The 22,073-nt window shown below is 39.5% G+C and overlaps 1 protein-coding gene across 2 annotated transcripts in view; it reads right to left on the reverse strand.

The window, feature by feature from the left end:
• Positions 1–1,900: 1,900 nt before the first annotated feature.
• ZNF423 (zinc finger protein 423) overlaps positions 1,901–22,073 on the reverse strand; it is a 465,949-nt gene continuing 445,776 nt past the window's right edge. For both annotated transcript variants that reach the window (XM_053699543.1, XM_053699542.1), the window contains exon 8: positions 1,901–3,662. In XM_053699543.1, coding sequence (XP_053555518.1) covers positions 3,633–3,662 — 30 coding nt within the window. In that variant the 3' untranslated portion in view covers positions 1,901–3,632. The remainder of the gene's footprint in view (positions 3,663–22,073) is intronic.

The following is a 22,073-nucleotide window of genomic DNA, read 5'->3' on the forward strand; positions in this document are numbered from 1 at the left end:
ACCGGATGAAAGAAAATAAGGAAGACCGAAGGCATCCGCCAAAAAAACTCTGGGAAAGGACACGAGCGACCAACAAGAGACTATCATCATCCCCAATAGACTAGCTCGAAGCACCATTCGAGGACACATTCCCCAACCGATAGAGGAGAGGTTCCCCCAATAAGTCGAAAAGACGACGGAGTAGAACACGCAGCCGCGCGATCCGATAACAAAAGATACAACATAAAGGAATATTCACCCCCAGAGGAAACTGAATAGACCCACCCGAGGTCTGGACACCCGAGATAGTCGGGTAAGAACACAACCGTGCAGAAACCTCTGGGTTCTGCAGGTGAACCAGCACCATCAATATATTGAAGCGGAAATGACCCGCCATCTCCAGGGGAAACAAACCACCCTATGCGGAGGGAGAATTAACATTAGGTTTATCCGCAAATGTAGAGGAAGGGTGCTGTTGGGAATACACCGTTTGAGGGACAGAGCCCCCAGAGGCTGATGGCTCAATAGGCCCCTGGTTCCCCGAGTCCGAGGAACCAGGCGCTCAAAGAAGGCACAAGAGACAGGACTGATAAACTTGCGTCAGTGGGGCCGAAGCACCTTCCTCACAAGAGGAAGAATCGGAATCAGAAACGACAGTCTCAGCTTCAGAATCCTCCATGGTTAAAACCAAAAAGAAAATAGGACTATATAAAAAAAATGAGGTAACTAGGCCCCACTAAATCCTTCAAGCAATTCTCCTGTCTCAGCCCTAGAGCCAATACCACTACACAAAGCAGGGAGATCACATAAAGAATAATGTACACAAATCCCGCCTAAGGAAGGATTTTATCCATGATTCCAGATCCGTACAGAAGAGTCTCACTGAGACCCATACCTACCTGTCACATAACAACATAACATTCATATTGATAAAATGAAACGATCTTACCGGAATCTACGCCGTGGAATAGGAACACGACCCTTCAAGTGTGATGGATAGTAGCGTCGCCTTCGTCATGGACTTGAGAGAAGACAGCAGGTAGCGAAGCGAGGGATCGGCAACGCCAAGTGCTAGAGGAGCTGTTAATACGAGTCAGGATGGTGTCGCAGAGAGAACTCCCACTGCATCTCCGGACTCTAACATTCGTCCAGGCCCTCATTGAGAGACTAACAGGACTACTTAAAACTCCTGTCCCATTGCGAAGAGTACTACCCTCCATGAGAGACACACTTTATGTAAAAATTAATAAAAGTACTTTCTTTAAAAAATAAAACTTCTGACACCTCTCTGCCAATCTCCTGGGACGAAAGGCAAAGAATGAATGGGGGATAGGAGAAGTGGGAGGAGTATTTGAGGCTTTGGCTGGTGTGTCTTTGCCTCCTCCTAGTGGCCAGGTTCTTATTTCCCACAAGTAATGAATGCAGCTGTGGACTCTTTGCCATTAAGAAGAAAATTGTCATTGTTGCACTCACAAGAGAGGCTGGGTTTGCTCCAATATTCTGCCCTGGCTACATGCTACACATTGCTCTCTACATGCTCTATTTCATTTAAGCATGTTAGCACTAGTGACCCTGCAATAATTTGTGTTGAACCAGGTAAACGGGGTCAAACACATAGTTAAAGTATCACTTTGGAGCCACAGAGCATTGCCAGTCCCAAGTGGATACAGCCGGTAAGCCAATCAGCAGTGGCCGGGTTGCTAGTGCTAAAATTACATGATATAACAAATTAGAGCATTAATGTTTGCACTATAATGTCCCTTTAATTGAAGATATAGCTGTATATACTATTAGTACATAAAAAAAGACTAATGTCCCTTTAAAGATCTGTTTTAAATATCGGTTTCCTTTCATCTCAACCTGATAATAATAATAATTAGACATAAGAGTTTAGTTAGTTCAATATTGAATAAGACTGCAATTTGGTTTCATAGAAAAAGATTTTTTTTTTTATTTCTTATGATAAACAGTTTTTTACAGCAAACAACATATTTCGCCGTCAAACACAATGAGAATTAAAAGTAACATTTAACAAACGTAAAATATACAATACACATTACCTGTGTGCCATTTTCAGATACCAAGCTTTAAGCTTGTTTTTATTTATTTATTTTATTGTATGTAGTATAGCATATAGAGCATGGTATGTATACATTTAAAGTACACATTTTCTCTTTTTCAAGTCTTTTTTTTTTTCCATAGCGCATCATTGTACATTGTATTAAGAGATCTGAAGAAAAAAAAACATCTGTGTACAAGTGCTCGTTTCTTAAACACATTAAACATGTGCGAGAGGAAAAATACACATGCATGAGTCATCTTTTTATACTTTACAATAGTGTCTAAATAACAGAGATTCCTTAGCTGTATTCACCAGAAAGCCAGGCTCCAGAACACTTTAAAAACCTAGATTAGGGACAAACCATTGTGATATACAACGTAGGTAAGCACATTTTCCAGGCCTGAATAGGATATCCACCAAATATAGCAAACGTGTTTCTGTCAAATGGGTCAAGAAACAATCTCTAAATGTGCTTGCAGCCTTAGTCTTAGTGGTTCAGCTGTGTCTTCCAGTTTCCCCATTATCCTGTAACAATGTTTAGTTTTAGCAGTTTGGCAAACAGCCCAGAAATAGAAAGAGAGGTGGCAAGGAACTACTAAATGTCCCTTTTTTCTCTGACAGTTATTGAAGAGAGTACACTCTGGCTTACAAGTTTTTTTTTTTTTCTTTGATAAGATTTATGTACAATTTTAAGCTGCTTAAATAGTAGGCCAACTGCCATTCAAATATAGATGTAGACAGAATACTGTGTCGCAAAAAAATAAAATAATAATAATAATAATTGCAATAGAAATATTTATTTTTTCTTATCTCCTTCCTAAAGTGATAACATGACTTCCAGTACTTTAGTGCTTAAAATGATTGCAACATATTGAGTAAAGAACTCTTCAGCCCAAGTGTTTTACTTGGCAGCGCAGTGTACGTATTAGGTAACCATCAGCTGACTGAGCGTCAACATGCCCAGCGCACTTAGGGCACATATTTTATGCTTTCCCTTTATTGAATTCCAATTCAGATAAAAGTCACGTTCATAAAGCAGGCCATTTTTTTTATCAGTTTATAGTCATTAGACTGTCCTTTGGGAACTGACAAACCCCAGCAAAAGCATGAGTTTTGAGTATTAAAATAATATTAATAATAAAAAAAAATATATATATAGAATAATTAAAACAAAAAAGTAATAGACAGCTGCCAAACCATCACATCACAGAAACACAGAACTAAAAAATAGCAATTAAATGCTGTTTAAAAAAAAAAAATTCCCAGCGAACTATCAATATAATACAGGAAGCAACAAAAGACAACAAGATTGGAACTGATTATTCTAACGCTATAAATTGAGTCAGAAGCAGAATCCCTAGTACTCTAGTAAGAAGCAGGACAATAAAAATACTGTGCATGGAATACTTTTAATCTCTTCCATTAATATTCATTTCCAGCTGCTTATAATAGCAGCGCCTCATGGCCGAATCATTAGAGTTTTACATCTGGGTTGCAAATGACACTTTGATTGGATGTAATGTTCAAATGGTCCTCCCCACTGTGTCTCCGTCAAGTCTTCTGCAGAGAGAAGTCCTGTCGTGACATAGGCTCACTGCGCGTGCTGGCTCAACGTGTGGTTCTGAAAAAGATCAAGAAAGGAGAAATACATGAGGGGCGCAATGAAAGAAACCATGCCCATACCCTCCTACTCAGTACCATTTATGAAGAACTCCACATAAAAGCCTCTCATTTATTAAAAAAAATACAGGAAAAAGCAAAGAGACTTATATGTAATAGCTGCCAATATGACTCAGATTTCTTTGTATAGATGCTGACATTAACACAGAATCTGTTTTTTTTCTCTCCCTTTCTGTATTGCCACCAGTATTTTAAACCACTCAACTGGAAAAAAAGAGAGAAAAAAATCGTCCCTTTGGGATTTTTAATTTTTTTGTTACATTTGATTTTTTTTTAGTATTCTGAAAGTAATGATAAAGAAAGGTCTCTTATCACCTTCAGGCCATTTGCCATATTGTATCCTTTGTTCTCTACAACAACTGGAGACAAGAGTTCCTTTGCCAAGTGAAAAGAAATTGGCAGAGACGTGTGTTTACGACCCTAGAAAATGCCTGAGCTGCTCCAGCTGAATTCCAAACCGCTCCACAGCAACACATGTTATAGCTAGGGCTGGCTTGTCAATGCCAGAGGTGTCTACAATGCATGGCAGGCAAAGGGTGGCACTGCAATACTATTTGAACTGCAGACATAATTAACTAAGGAAATGCTTTGCTAGAGGGGGCCTAAACCCAGGTATAACCTTGTGTGACCTGTGTTGTACAAAATAAACAGGAAAATAAATCATTTCTGTATAGAAAAAAATGAACATTTTATTTCAAGTCTGGAAGACAGAAATTTAATATTGGGATGTATGAAACTCTATTACGAAGGGGATTCTCTAAACACTATTAGAAGCATGCGGACGGCAGAAAATTGCTATGATTCTTTAAACATTTACCTACAGTTTAGCATCGTTTGGTATAGTAAGTCCGTGCATTTTCCCTTTTTGATATTAACTCCTTGGATGCCTGAAACACATTGCACTGGTAGTAAAGGGGTCAAATGTAAAATATTTATAAGGTTATTTATCCCATAAAAAAACAGTTAAAGATACATGATACCCAAATGTTGAAACACTTTAAAGTGATGCAGCATAGCTGTAAAAAGCGTACTAGAAAATATCACCTAAACATCTCTATGTAGAAAAGGAAGATATTTTACCTCAAAATATCCTAAGTAAAGGACTTTAAGCAGCAAATCATGCCTGTCCCGGGACCTGCAAGGGAGCGTGCCTTATGCACACTTGTGTTATTTCCCTATTTAGTTTAAGGAAGGTTACTATGAAATCTCATAAGATCACAGTAAAAAAGTTCATGACCTCAGCACTGCTTATGCTGATTGGCTGCAGTTAATTTCTTCCTTTTTTAGGTAGTAACTGAAAGATACCTTTACAGAACACTTACTCTGGTGAGCTGAGGAAATTGTGAGGAAAATATCTTCCTTTTTTACATAGAGATGTTCAGGTGCTATTTTCCTGTCAGCTTTTTACAGTTATGCTGCATCACTTTCAAGTGATTTAGCATATAAGTATTATGTCCCTTTAACTTGGAAGGACTGATATGCAAATTAGTGACTATGAATTCCTGTGGAACCTAAACACAGCTGGTCACATGCACATTAATTTGAAGGCTGTGGAAATTCTGCTTCCTGCAGAGAGCAGGAAGCAAACTGTATTTTCCCCATTGTAGGTTCAGTATATATTTAAGCCCTCCCCTTTCAATTTACCCATCTATTCCAACATTAAGTATTTCTATGTCTATTTCATTTGAATAGGATAACCATTTTGCACACTTATGGGCAACCTCCTGTCAATGAACTGTTTACTATTAAACCTTCTCCATCCTGATAGAAGAAGGATGTCTGTATGGGTTGTAGCAGGTTATCCTATCCAAAAAGTCACCTCTATGCACACAGTTATACTATTAGAGAGAGCACATCAGAAATGTTAGAATTACCTGGGAATGTTTGAATATCATGCAGTGGCCAGTAGAGCAATATATTTCATAAGAACTAAAAGTGTATTATTTTTGTTTAACCTAGTTCCATTCTGGATGGAAGTTTAAAGGGACATGAAACCCAAAAATGTTCTTTCATGATTCAGATAGAGAATACAATTTTAAACAACATTACAATTGACTTCTTTTATTTAATTCTTCATTTGTTAGATATTCTTTGTTGAAGAAATAGCAATGCACATGGGTGAGCCAATCACACAAAGCACCTATGTGCAGCCACCAATCAGCAGCTACTGAGCCTATATAGATATGCTTTTCAACAAATTATACTAAGAGAATTAAGCAAATTAGATAATAGAAGTAAAATTGATTTTTTTCAAATTGTATGCTCTTTCTAAATCATGAAAGAAAGAAAAATGTGTGTTTCATGTCCCTTTAATGTAACTACTATGCACCAATATCAGTACAGACATGTGTCTCTGTAAATCTCTAGCAATGGTTAAGATATCACACATTACAATAATACCATACGTTTTTGTAATGCTTGTTTAGAAGTCAGTTGCTACCCAAATATTCCATGGTCCTATATAGCAAACTTTAACACTTGGGAACTTAGAACAGAGAGGTGGTTGCATTTGATTGGGTGGTATGTAACAGCTGGTTATGTTAGAATATTACAAAATCCCTTTACTACTTTCAAGAACCTTTATAAGTTACTGTTAAATTGTGTTTATAGAACATACATAAGTGTTATTATTAATATCCCATGCTTGCCTTTTAAATGTGCATAATACTATGCTTTAGAACAAAACAGAAGCTGATAAATGACACTCCATCACTGTAATGACATCTCCTTAATGACAATTGTCTTGAGGAAATAGTTAACTAATGAACCTTCCATTCAGAGGCCTGATCTCATGGGGAGCACTGACCCCATTTAAGCAATCTGATTCCTGCATTCCTCCTAACCAACCACCAGGGGGCAAACACAACAAGGAAAAGTTCTTCCATAACAGAAGTTTCAGTAAAACAAAAACTGTACACAAAATGCTCCAATGAAGTACTGAATACCTGGAAAATAAGAGGCAGTTTATTATTTTACTCCTAATAAAATGCAAGGTTATCACAATTAATCATGTTTAAAGGAGCATTAAACATCTCTTGTTTTTGTGTAAAAAAGTGTGCTTGTGCCATGCTCCCTAGAGACAATACGACTCAAACTTCTATAACCTTGGTTCTCAGCATGCAGCAAATGACATAAACCAGCTATTTGATGTGCAGCATTTTGAAAACCTTTGTTACAAGATAAGCTTTTTGGCCTCTCTAAGGAGCATTAAAAAAAAAAAAAAAAGCAAGGCGTTGTTTTTAACCCCTTAATGACCAGCATTGTACCCTGTACAACGCTGCTGTCCTGGGCCTGCCTTTGCTACAATCTCGCTAACACTAGCAAGAGTGCGCTATTTCTGCATGCCCCTACGAGTGGGGCAGTGCAGAAATAGAATTGCAGAGTGGGACACTCTGTGTCCTCTCTGCATCGGGTGGCGGTGGTGCCGATCGTTGGTGGTGTGGGAGGGTTATGAGGTAGGTGGGTGGGCGGCACATCGCTGGAGGGGGGCGGGAACGGGTGGGACCGCTACACTACAGCAAATTATTAATGCAGAGAGAGGCATGGAGGGGGGTATTAGTGGGTAGGAAAACAATCGGGGGGGGGGGGTGTAAATGAGTTTGGTGGCAGCTACACTACAGAAAAAAAGTGGGGGTTTTTATTACTAAATAGAAAATAAAAACTATAGACAACTGGGTACTGCCAGTACCTAAGATGGTGGAAATCAGTTAGAGGGGGAGGGTTACAGAGTTTTTGGCAGGGATCAGGGAGGTGGGACGGTAAAGGGGGTTATCCTACACTGAAGAAAATAATAATAATAAAAAAAAGGTCTAAAACTACATACTGGCAGACTGTCTGCCAGTACTTAAGATAGGGGTGACAAGTGGGGGAGGGGAGAAAGCTGTTTGAGAGGTAGGGATCAGGGGGTGGGAAGTGTCAAGTGGGAGGGTAATCTCTACACTAAAGCTAAAATTAACCTTACAAGCTATCTAATTAACACCTTCACTGCCGGGAATAATACAAGTGTGGTGCAAAGCTGCAGTTAGCGGCTTTCTAATTACCAAAAAGCAATGGCAAAGCCAAATATGTCTGCTATTTCTGAACAAAGGGGATTCCAGAGAAGCTTTTACAACACCATTTGTGCCATGATTGCACTGTTTGTAAATCACTTCTGTGAGAAACCTAAAGTTTGTGAAAAAGTTAACATTTCTTTTATTTGATCGCATTTGGCGGTAAAATGGTGGTATAAAATATACCACAATGGGCCTAGATCAACACATTGGGTTGTCTACGAAAAAAAATAATATAGTTTTGATAGGGAAGTTTTAGTCTAAGATGCCTGGTCCTTAAGGGGTTAAATGTCCTTTTAAGGTCATTGATTTAATTTGGTCTCAATATATAAACTAAGTGTCCCACTGCAGATGGCACTCTCCCCATCTCTCATCAACTGCTAGGGTGCTATTCAAATATATATACGCACAACACATTACACACACATTATATATATACATACACATACATTATATATATATATATATATTATATATACACACATATATATATATATATATATATATATATATATATATACATATATACACACATTATATATATATATATATATATATATATAATATCACACAACACACACAGGGCGTTTTTTGAGTACCACCACCTCTGCCATCTAATAACAGGTAATAAGGTAATATTTGTGATGGCCATGCAGATACTCGAGTATTCACAAGAGGAGGCTGCACAATATATCAAGCACTGTAAATAATTTTGTCCATTTGCTTTTCTTGAAGCTACTGAGCAGAATATCAAGCACTGTACGGGCACTTTTTTTTTTTACAATAAATATATAAAGCCAGAGCTCTTCTTTTTCAATTACAGTCAATTTAATTTTTGTTTAAAGGAGTACTCGATTTTCAATCTATGTCATTTTTTTTTAATAATACATTTTTAAGGCAAACTACAGCTGACCTCCAGGGCCATAAGACATCTTAATGGTTTGTTTTGCAAATGTCATTAACTAGGCTGTAACCCAGTATATTACAATAGTTTCCTCCCTTTTATATAACAAAAATATATGCTTCACGAGCCACACGCTTTACAATTCTTTTAAACATCTTTATATAACCTGTGAAATAACATGGCGGATTGAAAACAAGAGCCTTGCTTTCATCCCATTGGCTGCTATTTTAGGTAGTGCATTAACCCTTTAGCTACCAGCCACAACTGAAATGGAGTTTAACTCCCTCTGAAAGTCAACGGGTTAAATAACAACCCACATTTTTATTTATTTATTTTTAAAGAAGATTATCTTTCACTTGAAGCTAAGACGATTCATAGCAGACAAATCCATACACATTTAGTGAGTGTCATTTAAAAGATAATGCACAATCAGCACTGAATGGGGGGATGTAGTGTCTACAGTCAGTGAACAGGATTTCAAGTCTGTGTGGCTGCTGCATTGATTGCAACAGGCAGGTCAATAAAGAAATAGCATGTGATTCTAAATCTGATAATGAAGCTCTCAATGGGAACTCGCCTCTCCAGAACAATACAGAGGGAAGGCGCCACTAACTTAACAAGCGCGGAATTCATTTATATTATTTAGAGATCACCAGGGTCTTGACACACAAAACATGAAAATATGTTTTATAGACACAATATACGTGTATTCACTAACCATATATTGCACTACCAACGTACACATACTGCATTTGCCTCAATAAATCATTTGCAGTGCTCTTGAACAATAATTAGAAAGTACAATAGGTGATTTATTAATAGCACAAGAAGCTAACTCTAAAGACCAGTAGTATATCTATATAAAAATTCCCAGACTATGGTAAGCACACCCAATAGAATATTGTAACTGATGTCAAACAACAATGCTTAAAAGGGCCATAACTTGCCTAGTAATTACAATACATTTCTGTTGTTTTGCAAAACATTAACATACCAGCCATGCTTGATTTTTGTCCCTCTAAATAAACACCTAGTTTGCTGTGCTTGCTTTTCAACGGCCTTATTCCCACAACTACTTGCCAAACTGAAGTTCAGCTTTAAAATACAAAACAAAGCTGGCAAATCAAATAAGTATACTTCAAAAAGTTGTGTGTGTGTGTGTGTGTATATGTGTGTGTATGTGTGTATATTTGTGTGTGTATGTGTGTGTGTGTGTGTGTGTATGTGTGTGTGTGTGTATGTGTGTATATGGTGTGTGTGTATGTGTGTGTGTGTGTGTGTATGTGTGTGTGTGTGTGGGGGGGTTAAAGTAAGAACAGTTAATCATTTTATATTACAATTTCAAAGTGTTTTACATCTATTTAACCCTTTTGACCTCAAGTTTCCTAAAGCTTATATACACCGTACACTGGCACAGTGTAAAAAAAAAATATAAAAAAATAAAGTCATTTTGGGGGAGAAAAAATGAAAACTGGATATATTTATGTCTTTATTCTTTCCAGCGGGTGAATGAAAATGGTGTATGCAGGCCTTGCTGTTGGATGTGCTTATTTTTAGTATAGTTTGACCATCATCCAAGCGCCTAAGACTAACAGATGGTGTGTCTTAGAGCCTCATATGTTCACTAGTTTGCACTTCTGACAAACAGTAAATGTACTCAAGTGTACGCCATAAACAGGGCTGGAGGAATTCTCCTGTGCAATTCAGTTAGTACACTTCATTAAAACCGATAAGCAATGTTTCCCATAAGCAGGTGTGCGCCTAGCCATTCTACTTTATATCGCTGGATGGTATATTTGCACCTTGCAATGCATTCATCTATTTCTAATTATTACATAACATTATGTGCACAATGCCATACAATTGTTTAACTGCACAAGTCAATCTGTCGACTTTTCAGTTACTGATGTCATTATTTGGCCGATATTGAATAATAAAAGGGTTTCATCTTAAAGCTGTTACGATGTGGACCACCTTCTGAGCGCTAAATGCTAGTTAGGGACTGGCGTCCTTTGTTACAAATACTGAACAGACATCATTGTTCTGTTATGAAGATTTTTGTTACTGATCAAGAAGCAGTGAGCAGGAACCACCCAGAAGGAAAGCGACACATGAACAGTTTTTAAGGCCTTAAGGATGTTACCGAAGTACTCTTGCTTAACACTTTTTTTTTTTTTTATTTGCATCAAGATGATACTGGGAAGCCTTAAAAGGGATGGTAAACCACTATAAAAAAAAGATAAATAGAAAAATGTATTCCGTGCAAAGATTCGCCTGAGAATAATATAAATATAAATATATAAATTTGAAAAGAATTTAAGGTTTTAGGGCTCCATGTACTAAGCCGTGTAAGCTGCCTCCAGAGCCCTTTGCGAGGAGAAAACACAGAGCGCTAGCTTCTCTCACGCGATTGGTCGCAAGAGAGAAGGGACAGGTTTACACCGGTCACTTGAGTGTGTAATAACACATAGGGGCAGCGGATCCTGTTCATTTGCTTGCCCACTATGTAGCGAAAGAGAGCGGACAACTTCTCGAGTTGAGAAGCTTGTCCCACTCGCCTTTTAGTACCTGGCTCTTAGTGTCTGTAAGCAGTGGGTTCTCTTTATAATTACACTTTTTGAGTCACCAGCTCCTACTGAGCATGTGCAAGAATTCACAGAATATAGTATATACATCTGTGATTGGCTGATGGCTGTTGTCACATGATACAAGTGGAGTGGAAATAAAACATAACTTTGAAAATGGTTTAAAACAATCTACTATACTCATTTGAAGTACAGCTCGGAGCTATTGCATTATCACTCCCTGCCATATCTACAGTATTTACTGGTCCTTTAAGTCTGGAGTCTGCATTTCCACCTCTAACAGGATTTTTTAGCTCACAGTTTTTAGAGTTAAATTACAGGAAGATAGGACAAAACACTTAATGAAAGTACATTGCAAAGCTGTTTTACTACACATAATTAGCTATTTGGTAATACAACCTCAAAGTGTTTAATGTCCCTTTAAAGGGACAGTCAACACTTGCGGTAACATTATGCGATATTGAAAAATAAAAAACGAAGATCCGCCTGCACTATACCCCTTCTGCCTTGCCTACTTGCTTCTTGTACTAATCACCGTCGATTACTTCTCTAATACCAGGTAAATATGGCAGCCAAACTCCCCCCACCGTTACGTAGCTAAATTCTTCTTAAAATGATCAGCAAATCAGAATCCAATCCTCGGTCAGAAAGTGCACGCGCATGCACTTTCTGACCGAGGATTGGATTCTGATTTGCTGATCATTTGAAGAAGAAGGTAGCTACGTAACGGTGGGGCGGAGCTCGGCTGCCATATTTACCTGGTATTAGAGAAGTAATTGACGGTGATCTAGTACAAGAAGCAAGTAGGCCCAAGGCAGAAGGGGTATAGTGCAGGCGGATCTTCGTTTTTTATTTTTTCAATATCGCATAATGTTACCATAAGTATTGACTGTCCCTTTAACTCCAAATTTCCTAATCATGAGACTTTTACAATGGGTACATCCCTATAGGCTCATGAGCCTTTTCAAGTGGTATGTCCTTATACTGCAAACCAATGGAATATTTGCTAAAAAAAATATAATGTTTAATGCTTTTAAAGTGTGCTATCTTTTATGAGGATATCTTTTGCAAAGCAGTGTTTCATTGTTGATTTGTATTATGCATATAAAAATATATATATTTATTGTACAGTAGCTTGCACTTTAGCCTAATGCACAGCCCCTCTCATTAATGTAGGCCTCTGTTGTGATTTCTGTAGTAGGATATAGCAGAAATATTCTTATTAGTAATATAAGTACATATATTGTGAGCGGTAATGCTGTTGTTGATGCTTGCTGATATTTTTACTTTTAACAGCATGAATAACAAGGGTATGGCAGCCCATTATTGTAAAAGAATTCTGAGTGGCTGACAACGTCCCAGCATCGGTCTAGCCGTCTGTGCGAGCTCTGCCGTTCAAGCTACAAAAAGTTGAAACCTAGCAACGGTATTAAATGAACAAAATGAATCTCTGACTTAGCTAACAATTACAGATTCATGCCTGTGTGTAGGAGTGCACAGTCAATTTAGGTTAGAAGTTTTCTGAAAAATGCCAAGCAAATGTGTTAGCCCACCTATTATAGCATCTGAATGAGGGCAGATATTAGGGTATTGCTAGAGTAAAAAGCATAATAGGTGTGGTTATTTAAAACCTGTGAAACGGTTGAATGTTTAGAACTTTATTAGAAGCAGTTAGATGTTTTGATCTTGCAGATAATATTTGTGTGTTCTGAAGTGCACAATTATTTTGCTTTCCTTCTATTTGTAAACTGATAAAGCCTATACTATGGACTTTATTACAATTATATATAAAAGCAGGGCTCGACAAACCCAGAAGCCTGGGAGCAACTAGCTCCTAGAATTTTACCCCTGGCTCCTAACTTTTTTGGTTATTCTCCATATATCTATATACCCGTGATGGCACTCCCAGATGTTTAAGAACTACATTTCCCATGGTGCTTATGCACTCTGCAGTCCAGTCGAGCATCCTGGTAAATGTAGTTCTGAAACATCTGGAGTGCCATGGTTCGCCAACACTGCTATATACAAATACCCCTTTCTGGCTCCTAAAAATGTGCCTGGCTCCTAAATATTCTTACTGGCTCGTACATTTTAAACAGTTTTGTCGACCCCTGTATAAAACCATATGTATGCATAGTAACCAGAAATCAAATGTTCTCTATCTTAAAGGGACATTATATACTCATTTTTTCTTTGCATAAACGTTTTGTAGATGATCTATTTATATAGCCCATAAAGGTTTTTTGTTTTTTTTAAAAAACATAATTTATGCTTACCTGATAAATTCCTTTCTTCTGTAGTGTGATCAGTCCACGGGTCATCATTACTTCTGGGATATTACTCCTCCCCAACAGGAAGTGCAAGAGGATTCACCCAGCAGAGCTGCATATAGCTCCTCCCCTCTACGTCACTCCCAGTCATTCGACCAAGGACCAACGAGAAAGGAAAAGCCAAGGGTGAAGTGGTGACTGGAGTATAAATTAAAAAATATTTACCTGCCTTAAAAACAGGGCGGGCCGTGGACTGATCACACTACAGAAGAAAGGAATTTATCAGGTAAGCATAAATTATGTTTTCTTCTGTTAAGTGTGATCAGTCCACGGGTCATCATTACTTCTGGGATACCAATACCAAAGCAAAAGTACACGGATGACGGGAGGGATAGGCAGGCTCTTTATACAGAAGGAACCACTGCCTGAAGAACCTTTCTCCCAAAAATAGCCTCCGATGAAGCAAAAGTGTCAAATTTGTAAAATTTGGAAAAAGTATGAAGCGAAGACCAAGTTGCAGCCTTGCAAATCTGTTCAACAGAGGCCTCATTCTTGAAGGCCCAAGTGGAAGCCACAGCTCTAGTAGAATGAGCTGTAATTCTTTCAGGAGGCTGCTGTCCAGCAGTCTCATAAGCTAAACGAATTATGCTACGAAGCCAAAAAGAAAGAGAGGTAGCGGAAGCTTTTTGACCTCTCCTCTGCCCAGAGTAAATGACAAACAGAGAAGACGTTTGTCGAAATTCCTTAGTTGCCTGTAAGTAAAATTTTAGAGCACGGACTACATTCAGGTTGTGCAGTAGACGTTCCTTCTTTGAAGAAGGATTTGGGCATAAAGAAGGAACAACAATCTCTTGATTGATATTCCTGTTAGTAACTACCTTAGGTAAGAACCCAGGTTTAGTACGCAGGACTACCTTATCCGAATGAAAAATCAAATAAGGAGAATCACAATGTAAGGCTGATAATTCAGAGACTCTTCGAGCCGAGGAAATAGCCATTAAAAATAGAACTTTCCAAGATAACAACTTCTATATCAATGGAATGAAGGGGTTCAAACGGAACGCCCTGTAAAAACATTAAGAAACAAAGGTTTAAACTCCATGGCTGGAGCAACAGTTTTAAACACAGGCTTAAACCTGGCCAAAGCCTGACAAAAAGCCTGGCCGTCAGGAACTTCTTACAGAGTTGGTGTAACAGAATGGACAGAGCTGAGATCCTGTCCTCCTTTAATGAACTAGCAAGATAAACCCTTTTCTAACCTTCTTGTAGGAAAGACAATATCCTAGGAATCCTAACCTTACTCCAAGAGTAACCTTTGGATTCACACCAATATAGGTATTTACGCCATATCTTATGGTAAATCTTTCTGGTAAACAGGTTTCCCTTAGCCTGTATTAAGGTATCAATAACTGACTCAGAAAACCCACGTCTTGATAAAATTCAAGCGTTCAATTTCCAAGCAGTCAGCTTCAGAGAAGTTAGGATTTTGATGTTGAAGGGACCCTGTATCAGAAGGTCCTGTTTCAGAGGTAGAGACCAAGGTGGACAGGATGACAAGTCCACCAGGTCTGCATACCAAGTCCTGCGTGGCCACGCAGGTGCTATTAGAATCACTGATGCTCTCTCTTGTTTGATTCTGGCAATCAATCGAGGAAGTAACGGAAGGGTGGAAAACACGTAAGCCATCCTGAAGACCCAAGGTGCTGTCAGAGCATCTATCAGGAATGCTCCTGGATCCCTGGATCTGGACCCAGTAACGAGGAAGCTTGGCGTTCTGTCGAGACGCCATGAGATCTATCTCTGGTTTGCCCCAACGTCGAAGTATTTGGGCAAAGACCTCCGGATGAAGTTCCCACTCCCCCGGATGAAAAGTCTGACGACCTTAAGAAATCCGCCTCCCAGTTCTCCACTCCCGGGATGTGGATTGCCTGACAGGTGGCAAGAGTGAGACTCTGCCCAGCGAATTATCTTTGATACTTCCATCATAGCTAGGGAGCTTCTTGTCCCCTCACCTGATGGTTGATGTAAGCTACAGTCGTGATGTTGTCTGACTGAAACCTGATGAACCCCCCGAGTTGTCAAACTGGGGCCAAGCCAGGAGGGCATTGAGAACTGCTCTCAATTCCAGAATGTTTATTGGCCAGGAGACTCTCCTCCTGACTCCCATTGTCCCTGAGCCTTCAGAGAATTCCAGACGGCACCCCCAACCTAGAAGGCTGGCGTCTGTTGTTACAATTGTCCAGTCTGGTCTGCTGAATGGCATCCCCCCTGGACAGATGTGCCGAGAAAAGCACCATAGAAGAGAATTTCTGGTCTCTTGATCCAGATCAGAGAAGGGATAAGTCTGAGTTAATCCCCATTCCCACTGACTTAGCATGCACAGTTGCAGTGGTCTGAGGTGTAATGCGTGCAAAGGGTACTATGTCCATTGCCGCTACATTAAGCCGATTCACCTCCATGCATTGAGCCACTGAGGGTGTTGAATGGAATGAAGGGTGCGGCAAGCACTTTGAAGTCTTGTTAGCCTGTCCTCTGTCAGGTAATCTTCATTTCTACAGAATCTATAAGAGTCCCCAGGAAGGGAACTCTTGTGAGTGGAACGAGTGAACTTTTACCTTTTCGTTCACCTTCCATCCATGTGACCTTAGAAATGCCAGCACTAACTCTGTATGAGACTTGGCAGTTTGAAAGCTTGAAGCTCTGTATCAGAATGTCGTCTAGGTATGGAGCTACCGAGATTCCCGCGGTCTTAGTACCGCCCAGAAGAGCACCAGAACCTTTGTGAAGATTCTTGGAGCTGTAGCCAATCCGAATGGAAGAGCCACAAACTGGTAATGCCTGTCTAGGAAGGCAAACCTTAGGTACCGATAATGATCTTTGTGAATCGGTATGTGAAGGTAAGCATCTTTCTAAATCTACAGTGGTCATGTACTGACCCTCTTGGATCATAGGTAAAATTGTCCGATTAGTCACCATCTTGAACGATGGAACTCTTAGGAATTTGTTTAGGATCTTTAAGTCCAGGATTGGTCTGAAAGTTCCCTCTTTTTTTGGGAACCACAAACAGATTTTGAGTAAAACCCCTGTCCCTGTTCCGATGTGGAAAACTGGATGGATTACTCCCATTAACAAGGAGCTCTTGTACGCAGCGTAGAAACGCCCTCTTTCTTTGTCTGGATTGTTGACAATCTTGACAGATGAAAACTCTCTCTCTTGGAGGAGAGTATTTGAAGTCCCAGAAGGTATCCCTGAGATATTATCTCTAGCGCCCAGGGATCCTGAACATCTCTTGCCCAAGCCCTGGGCGAAGAGGAGAAAGTCTGCCCCCCACTAGATCGATCCCGGATCGGGGGCCCTCAATTCCATGCTGTTTTAGGGGCCCCCCCAGACAGCAGGTTTCCTAGTCTGCTTGCACCTGGTTCCAGGACTGGTTAGGGTTTCCAGCCTTGTCCTGTAGCGAGCAACAGCTCCTTCCTGTTTTGGTGCAGAGGAAGTTGATGCTGCCTCCTGCTTTGAAATTACGAAAGGAACGAAAATTAGGACTGTCTAGTCTTGGCTTTGGCTTTGTCCTGAGGCAGGGCATGGCCTTTACCTCCTGTAATGTCCAGCGATAATCTCTTTCAACCCGGGCCCGAACTAAGGTCTGCCCTTTGAAAGGTACTATTAAGCAATTTAGACTTAGAAGTAACATCAGCTGACCAGGATTTAAGCCACAGCGCCCTGCGTGCCTGAATGGCGAATCCTGAATTCTTTGGCCGTAAGTTTAGTAAGATGTACTACGGCCTCCGAAATGAATGAAGCTAGTTTAAGGACTCTAAGCCTGTCCGTAATGTCGTCCCAGAGTAGCTGAACCCAATGTTCTCTTCCAGAGACTCAATCCAGAATGCCGCTGCAGCCGGTGATCGGCGCAATGCATGCAAGGGGTTGCAATATAAAACCTTGTTGAACAAACATTTTCTTAAGGTAACCCTCTAATTTTTATCCATTGGATCTGAAAAAGCACAGCTATCCTCCACCAGGATAGTGGTACGCTTAGCTAAGGTAGAAACTGCTCCCTCCACCTTAGGACCCGTATTGCCATAAGTCCCCTTGTGGTGGCGTCTATTGGAAACATTTTCTCTAATATCGGAGGGGGTAGAACGGCACACCGGGTCTATCCCACTCCTTAGTAACAATTTCAGTAAGTCCTCTCTAGGTATAGGAAAAACCTCAGTACTCGTCGGTACCGCAAAATATTTATCCAACCTACACATTCTTCTCTGGTATTGCAACTGTAGTTACCCAATCATTCAGAGCCGCTAACACCTCCCCTAGTAATACACGGAGGTTTTCCAGTTTAAATTTAAAATTTGAAATATTGAATCCAGTCTGTTTGGATCAGAACCGTCACCCACAGAATGAAGCTCTCCCGTCCTCATGTTCTGCCACCTGTGACGCAGTGTCTGACATGCCCTAATATTATCAGCGCACCTCTGTTCTCACCCCCAGAGTGATCACGCTTACCTCTTAGCTCTGGTAATTTAGCCAAAACCTCAGTCATAACAGTAGCCATATCCTGTAATGTGAATTTGTAATGGCCCGCCCCAGATGTACTCGGCGCTACAATATCACGCACCTCCCTCCTGAGCGGGTGATGTAGGTACTGACACGTGAGGCGAGTTAGTCGGATAACTCTCCCCTCGTTGTTGGTGAAATTTGTAAAATTTGTACAGATTGACCTTTTATTTAAAGTAGATCAATACAGTTAGTACATAAATTTCTATTGGGCTCCACTTTGGCATGTGCAACAAATGACACAGGTATCATCCTCTGATTCAGACATGTTTAACACACTAGCAAATAAACTTGTCAACTTGGAAATACAATTCAATTAGAATAATATTAAACGTACTGTGCCTTTAGAAGCACAGAAGATCTATGACAGTTGAAAATTAATAAATTGAAACAGTTATAGCCCTCAATCCTTGTAAATAACACAACTTAGCAAGGTTTTATCCCATTTGCAAAGATAACAAATTCTGAAAGCAGGAAACAAAATTTAAGAATCAAACGTTTTTTTATCCTCAGTCCAACCTATAACTTCTCACAGCTCTGCTGAGAGAAAATATACCTCCCTCAAAATAAGTTTTCGAAGACCCCTGAGCTCTGTAGAGATGAACCGGGATCATGCAGGGAATACAATGAGTTGCTGACTGAAATATTTGATGTCGTAGACAAAAGCGCCAAAAACGGCCCTCCCCCTCACCACACAGCAGTGAGGGAGAACAGAAACGGTCAGAAAACAGATTAAGCAACTGCCAAGTGGAAAAAATAGTGCCCAAACATTATTCACTCAGTACCTCAGTAAATGAAACGATTTTACATGTCCAGCAAAAACGTTAAACATAATCTCTAGTTATTAAACAGCTTTATGTATTTCTTACAGTGTAATTCTAGTGAAGTACCATTCCCCCCCAGAATACTGAAGTGTAAAGTATACATACATGACATTATATCGGTATGGCAGGATTTTCTCATCAATTCCATTGTCAGAAAATAAAAACTGCTACATACCTCTATGCAGATTCATCTGCCCGCTGTCCCCTGATCTGAAGTTTACCTCTCCTCAGATGGCCGAGAAACAGCAATATGATCTTAACTACTCCGGCTAAAATCATAACAAAAACTCTGGTAGATTCTTCTTCAAACTCTGCCAGAGAGGTAATAACACACTCCGGTGCTATTTTAAAATAACAAACTCTTGATTGAAGATATAAAACTAAGTATAATCACCATAGTCCTCTCACACATCCTATCTAGTCGTTGGGTGCAAGAGAATGACTGGGAGTGACGTAGAGGGGAGGAGCTATATGCAGCTCTGCTGGGTGAATCCTCTTGCACTTCCTGTTGGGGAGGAGTAATATCCCAGAAGTAATGATGACCCGTGGACTGATCACACTTAACAGAAGAAAGTATAGTTTTGCTTATTTTTAAATAACATTGCTCTGATTTTCAGACTCCTAACCAAGCCCCAAAGTTTTAGGAGAATACCGTCAGATACCTTCTCCAGCTTGTTTCTGTTTGTGTAAAGGGTCTTTTCATATGAAAAAGAAGGGGGAGGTGGGGACTGTCTTATTTCCCATTTGCAGTGGGCTTTCCAGCTACCTTTTCAACAGAGCTAAACTTGGAGCTTATAAGTAAGTTTTTAAACAGTTTTATACTGGATTTTTATATCAGTATCCGTGCATCTTATTCTTTATAGTAGTGTCTATTACATGCAGTAATATGAAAATGAGTGTATACTGTCCCTTTAAAGAGATATTCAGATGTACAAAAAAAAGAAAGAAAATGTTTTAGTTTGCTGGAGTATTTAATATTTAGATAAACGTTCCTTTCTCACTATGGGCCAGATGATCATAAACTTGCTAACATGGAGAGAAATGCAAAACTTTTGGGGATTTTCTGAATATCATATAGCAATGTAGGTATCGCACACCCACATCCACTATCCTATAAAAACAGTTCTCAAGCTAAAATTTGCCTTTCAAAAAAATAATTTGACTTCATTGTGCTAAATAAACTTCTTTGCTAATCCTGCCAGAGAGGAGAACTTTATATAATTGGGCCCTAAGTCTTTAACCTCTGCAAGGTTGTTCTACCAAACAGGATATGGCTGGTGGATGAACCAGTATTAGCATACTTACATATGCTGATATATTCTGCTCGGAATAGCATAGTAATATAGCTGGTGTGTGACTAACTCTTTCACCTTTATTTTGTCATTTAAAATAGTTGTTTTTGCTTGTTAAAACCACAACCTATACTGAATATGAATACTTTATTATTCTCTATAGAAAGGGTATATACACAAGAAGCAGTAAACAAGTTCCCATTGGGGGATGAAAAAGATAGGTAATGACTTTTTTCTCTTTTTAAGTGCTTTCTCTAAGTATTGGCTATTGTATATAAATGGAGAGTTAAGATAAGGATGCCTTAATGGGCCACTCAGTGCAGTAGAATTGCATAATTAAAGGGACAGTCTAGTCCAAAATAAACTTTCATGATTCAGATAGGGCATGTCATTATCACCAATTTTGCTTTGTTCTCTTGGTATTCTTAGTTGAAAGCTTAACCTAGGAGGTTCATATGCTAATTTCTTATACCTTGAAGGCCACCTCTTTTCAGAATGCATTTTAACAGTTTTTCACCACTAGAGGGTGTTAGTTCATGTGTTTCATATAGATAACACTGTGGGGCATATTTATCAAGCGCCGTATGGAGCTTGATGCCCCGTGTTTCTGGCGAGCCTGCAGGCTCGCCAGAAACAGCAGTTATGAAGCAGCGGTGATAAAGACCGCTGCTCCATAACCTGTCCGCCTGCTCTAAGCAGGCGGACAGACATCGCCGGAAATCAACCCGATCGAGTACGATCGGGTTGATTGACACCCCCCTGCTGGAGGCCCATTGGCCGCGAGTCTGCAGGGGGTGGCGTTGCACCAGCAGCTCTTGTGAGCTGCTGGTGCAATGCTGAATACAGCGAGCGTATTGCTCGCCGTATTCAGCGAGGTCTGGCGGACCTGATCCGCACTGTCGGATCAGGTCCGCCAGACTTTCATAAATAGGGGCCTGTGTGTCTGTCAAAATAACTGAAATAAAGGGGCAGTTTGAAGAGGCTTAGAAACAAGATAATCATAGAGGTAAAAAGTATATAAATATAACTGTGTTGGTTATGCAAAACTGGGGAATGGGTAATAAAGGGATTATCTATCTTTTGAAACAATAAAAATTCTGGTGAAGACTGTCCCTTTAACAAGCACATAATAGAAAGACAATGCAATAACACCTATTCTGAATAATTTATGTTTTCTCCCATTTTCAACCCCCTGTATCATGTGAAAGACATCAGCCAATCACAGACTAGTATATGTATAACCCGTGAGCTTCTGCACATGCTCAGTAGGAGCTTGTTCCAGACATAAATAAGATTAAGAGGTCTGATATTTCTGCATGCTCAGCCCATGCATGTTCTTGAGAACAGTAAAATGAGGCTTCAATCAGCAAAAACAGCTATATCATATATATTAAAAAATAAATAACCTAAAAGGAACAGCATTCCCATAATTTAATACACTAAAGCCACTAAAGAAATCATTGGGAACCCATTAAAGGGACATTAGACTTTCCTATCCCTTTAAACACATCAGGAGAAATGAGCAATTGCAATAATGATGATGATAATAATGCAACGGATGCACTAGTTTAATTTAAAAGACAATGTTTTAAAATTTTGAATATGTATTTTTTTCTGCTAAATAAAAAGGTAATGCAGATGTGGTGATACAGTTAAATCTATACTGTGAAATATCTTTACTGACACCCACTGGCAGCAAAATAAGAAAATAAACACAGTACATATGCGGAGAAGGATCAATCACTTTAGATCTCAAGTGAGCAATGAGCAGAAATACTGACTCTTTATAGTGACTGGCAGCTGCCTTGTTTAGCAGCATTACTTATACTTGGTACTGCGTATAAAGACCACAAGACTTATCCATGGAAAACGTT

This window comes from Bombina bombina, chromosome 1 (assembly GCF_027579735.1).
Source record: "Bombina bombina isolate aBomBom1 chromosome 1, aBomBom1.pri, whole genome shotgun sequence".
Taxonomy (NCBI): Eukaryota; Metazoa; Chordata; class Amphibia; order Anura; family Bombinatoridae; genus Bombina; species Bombina bombina.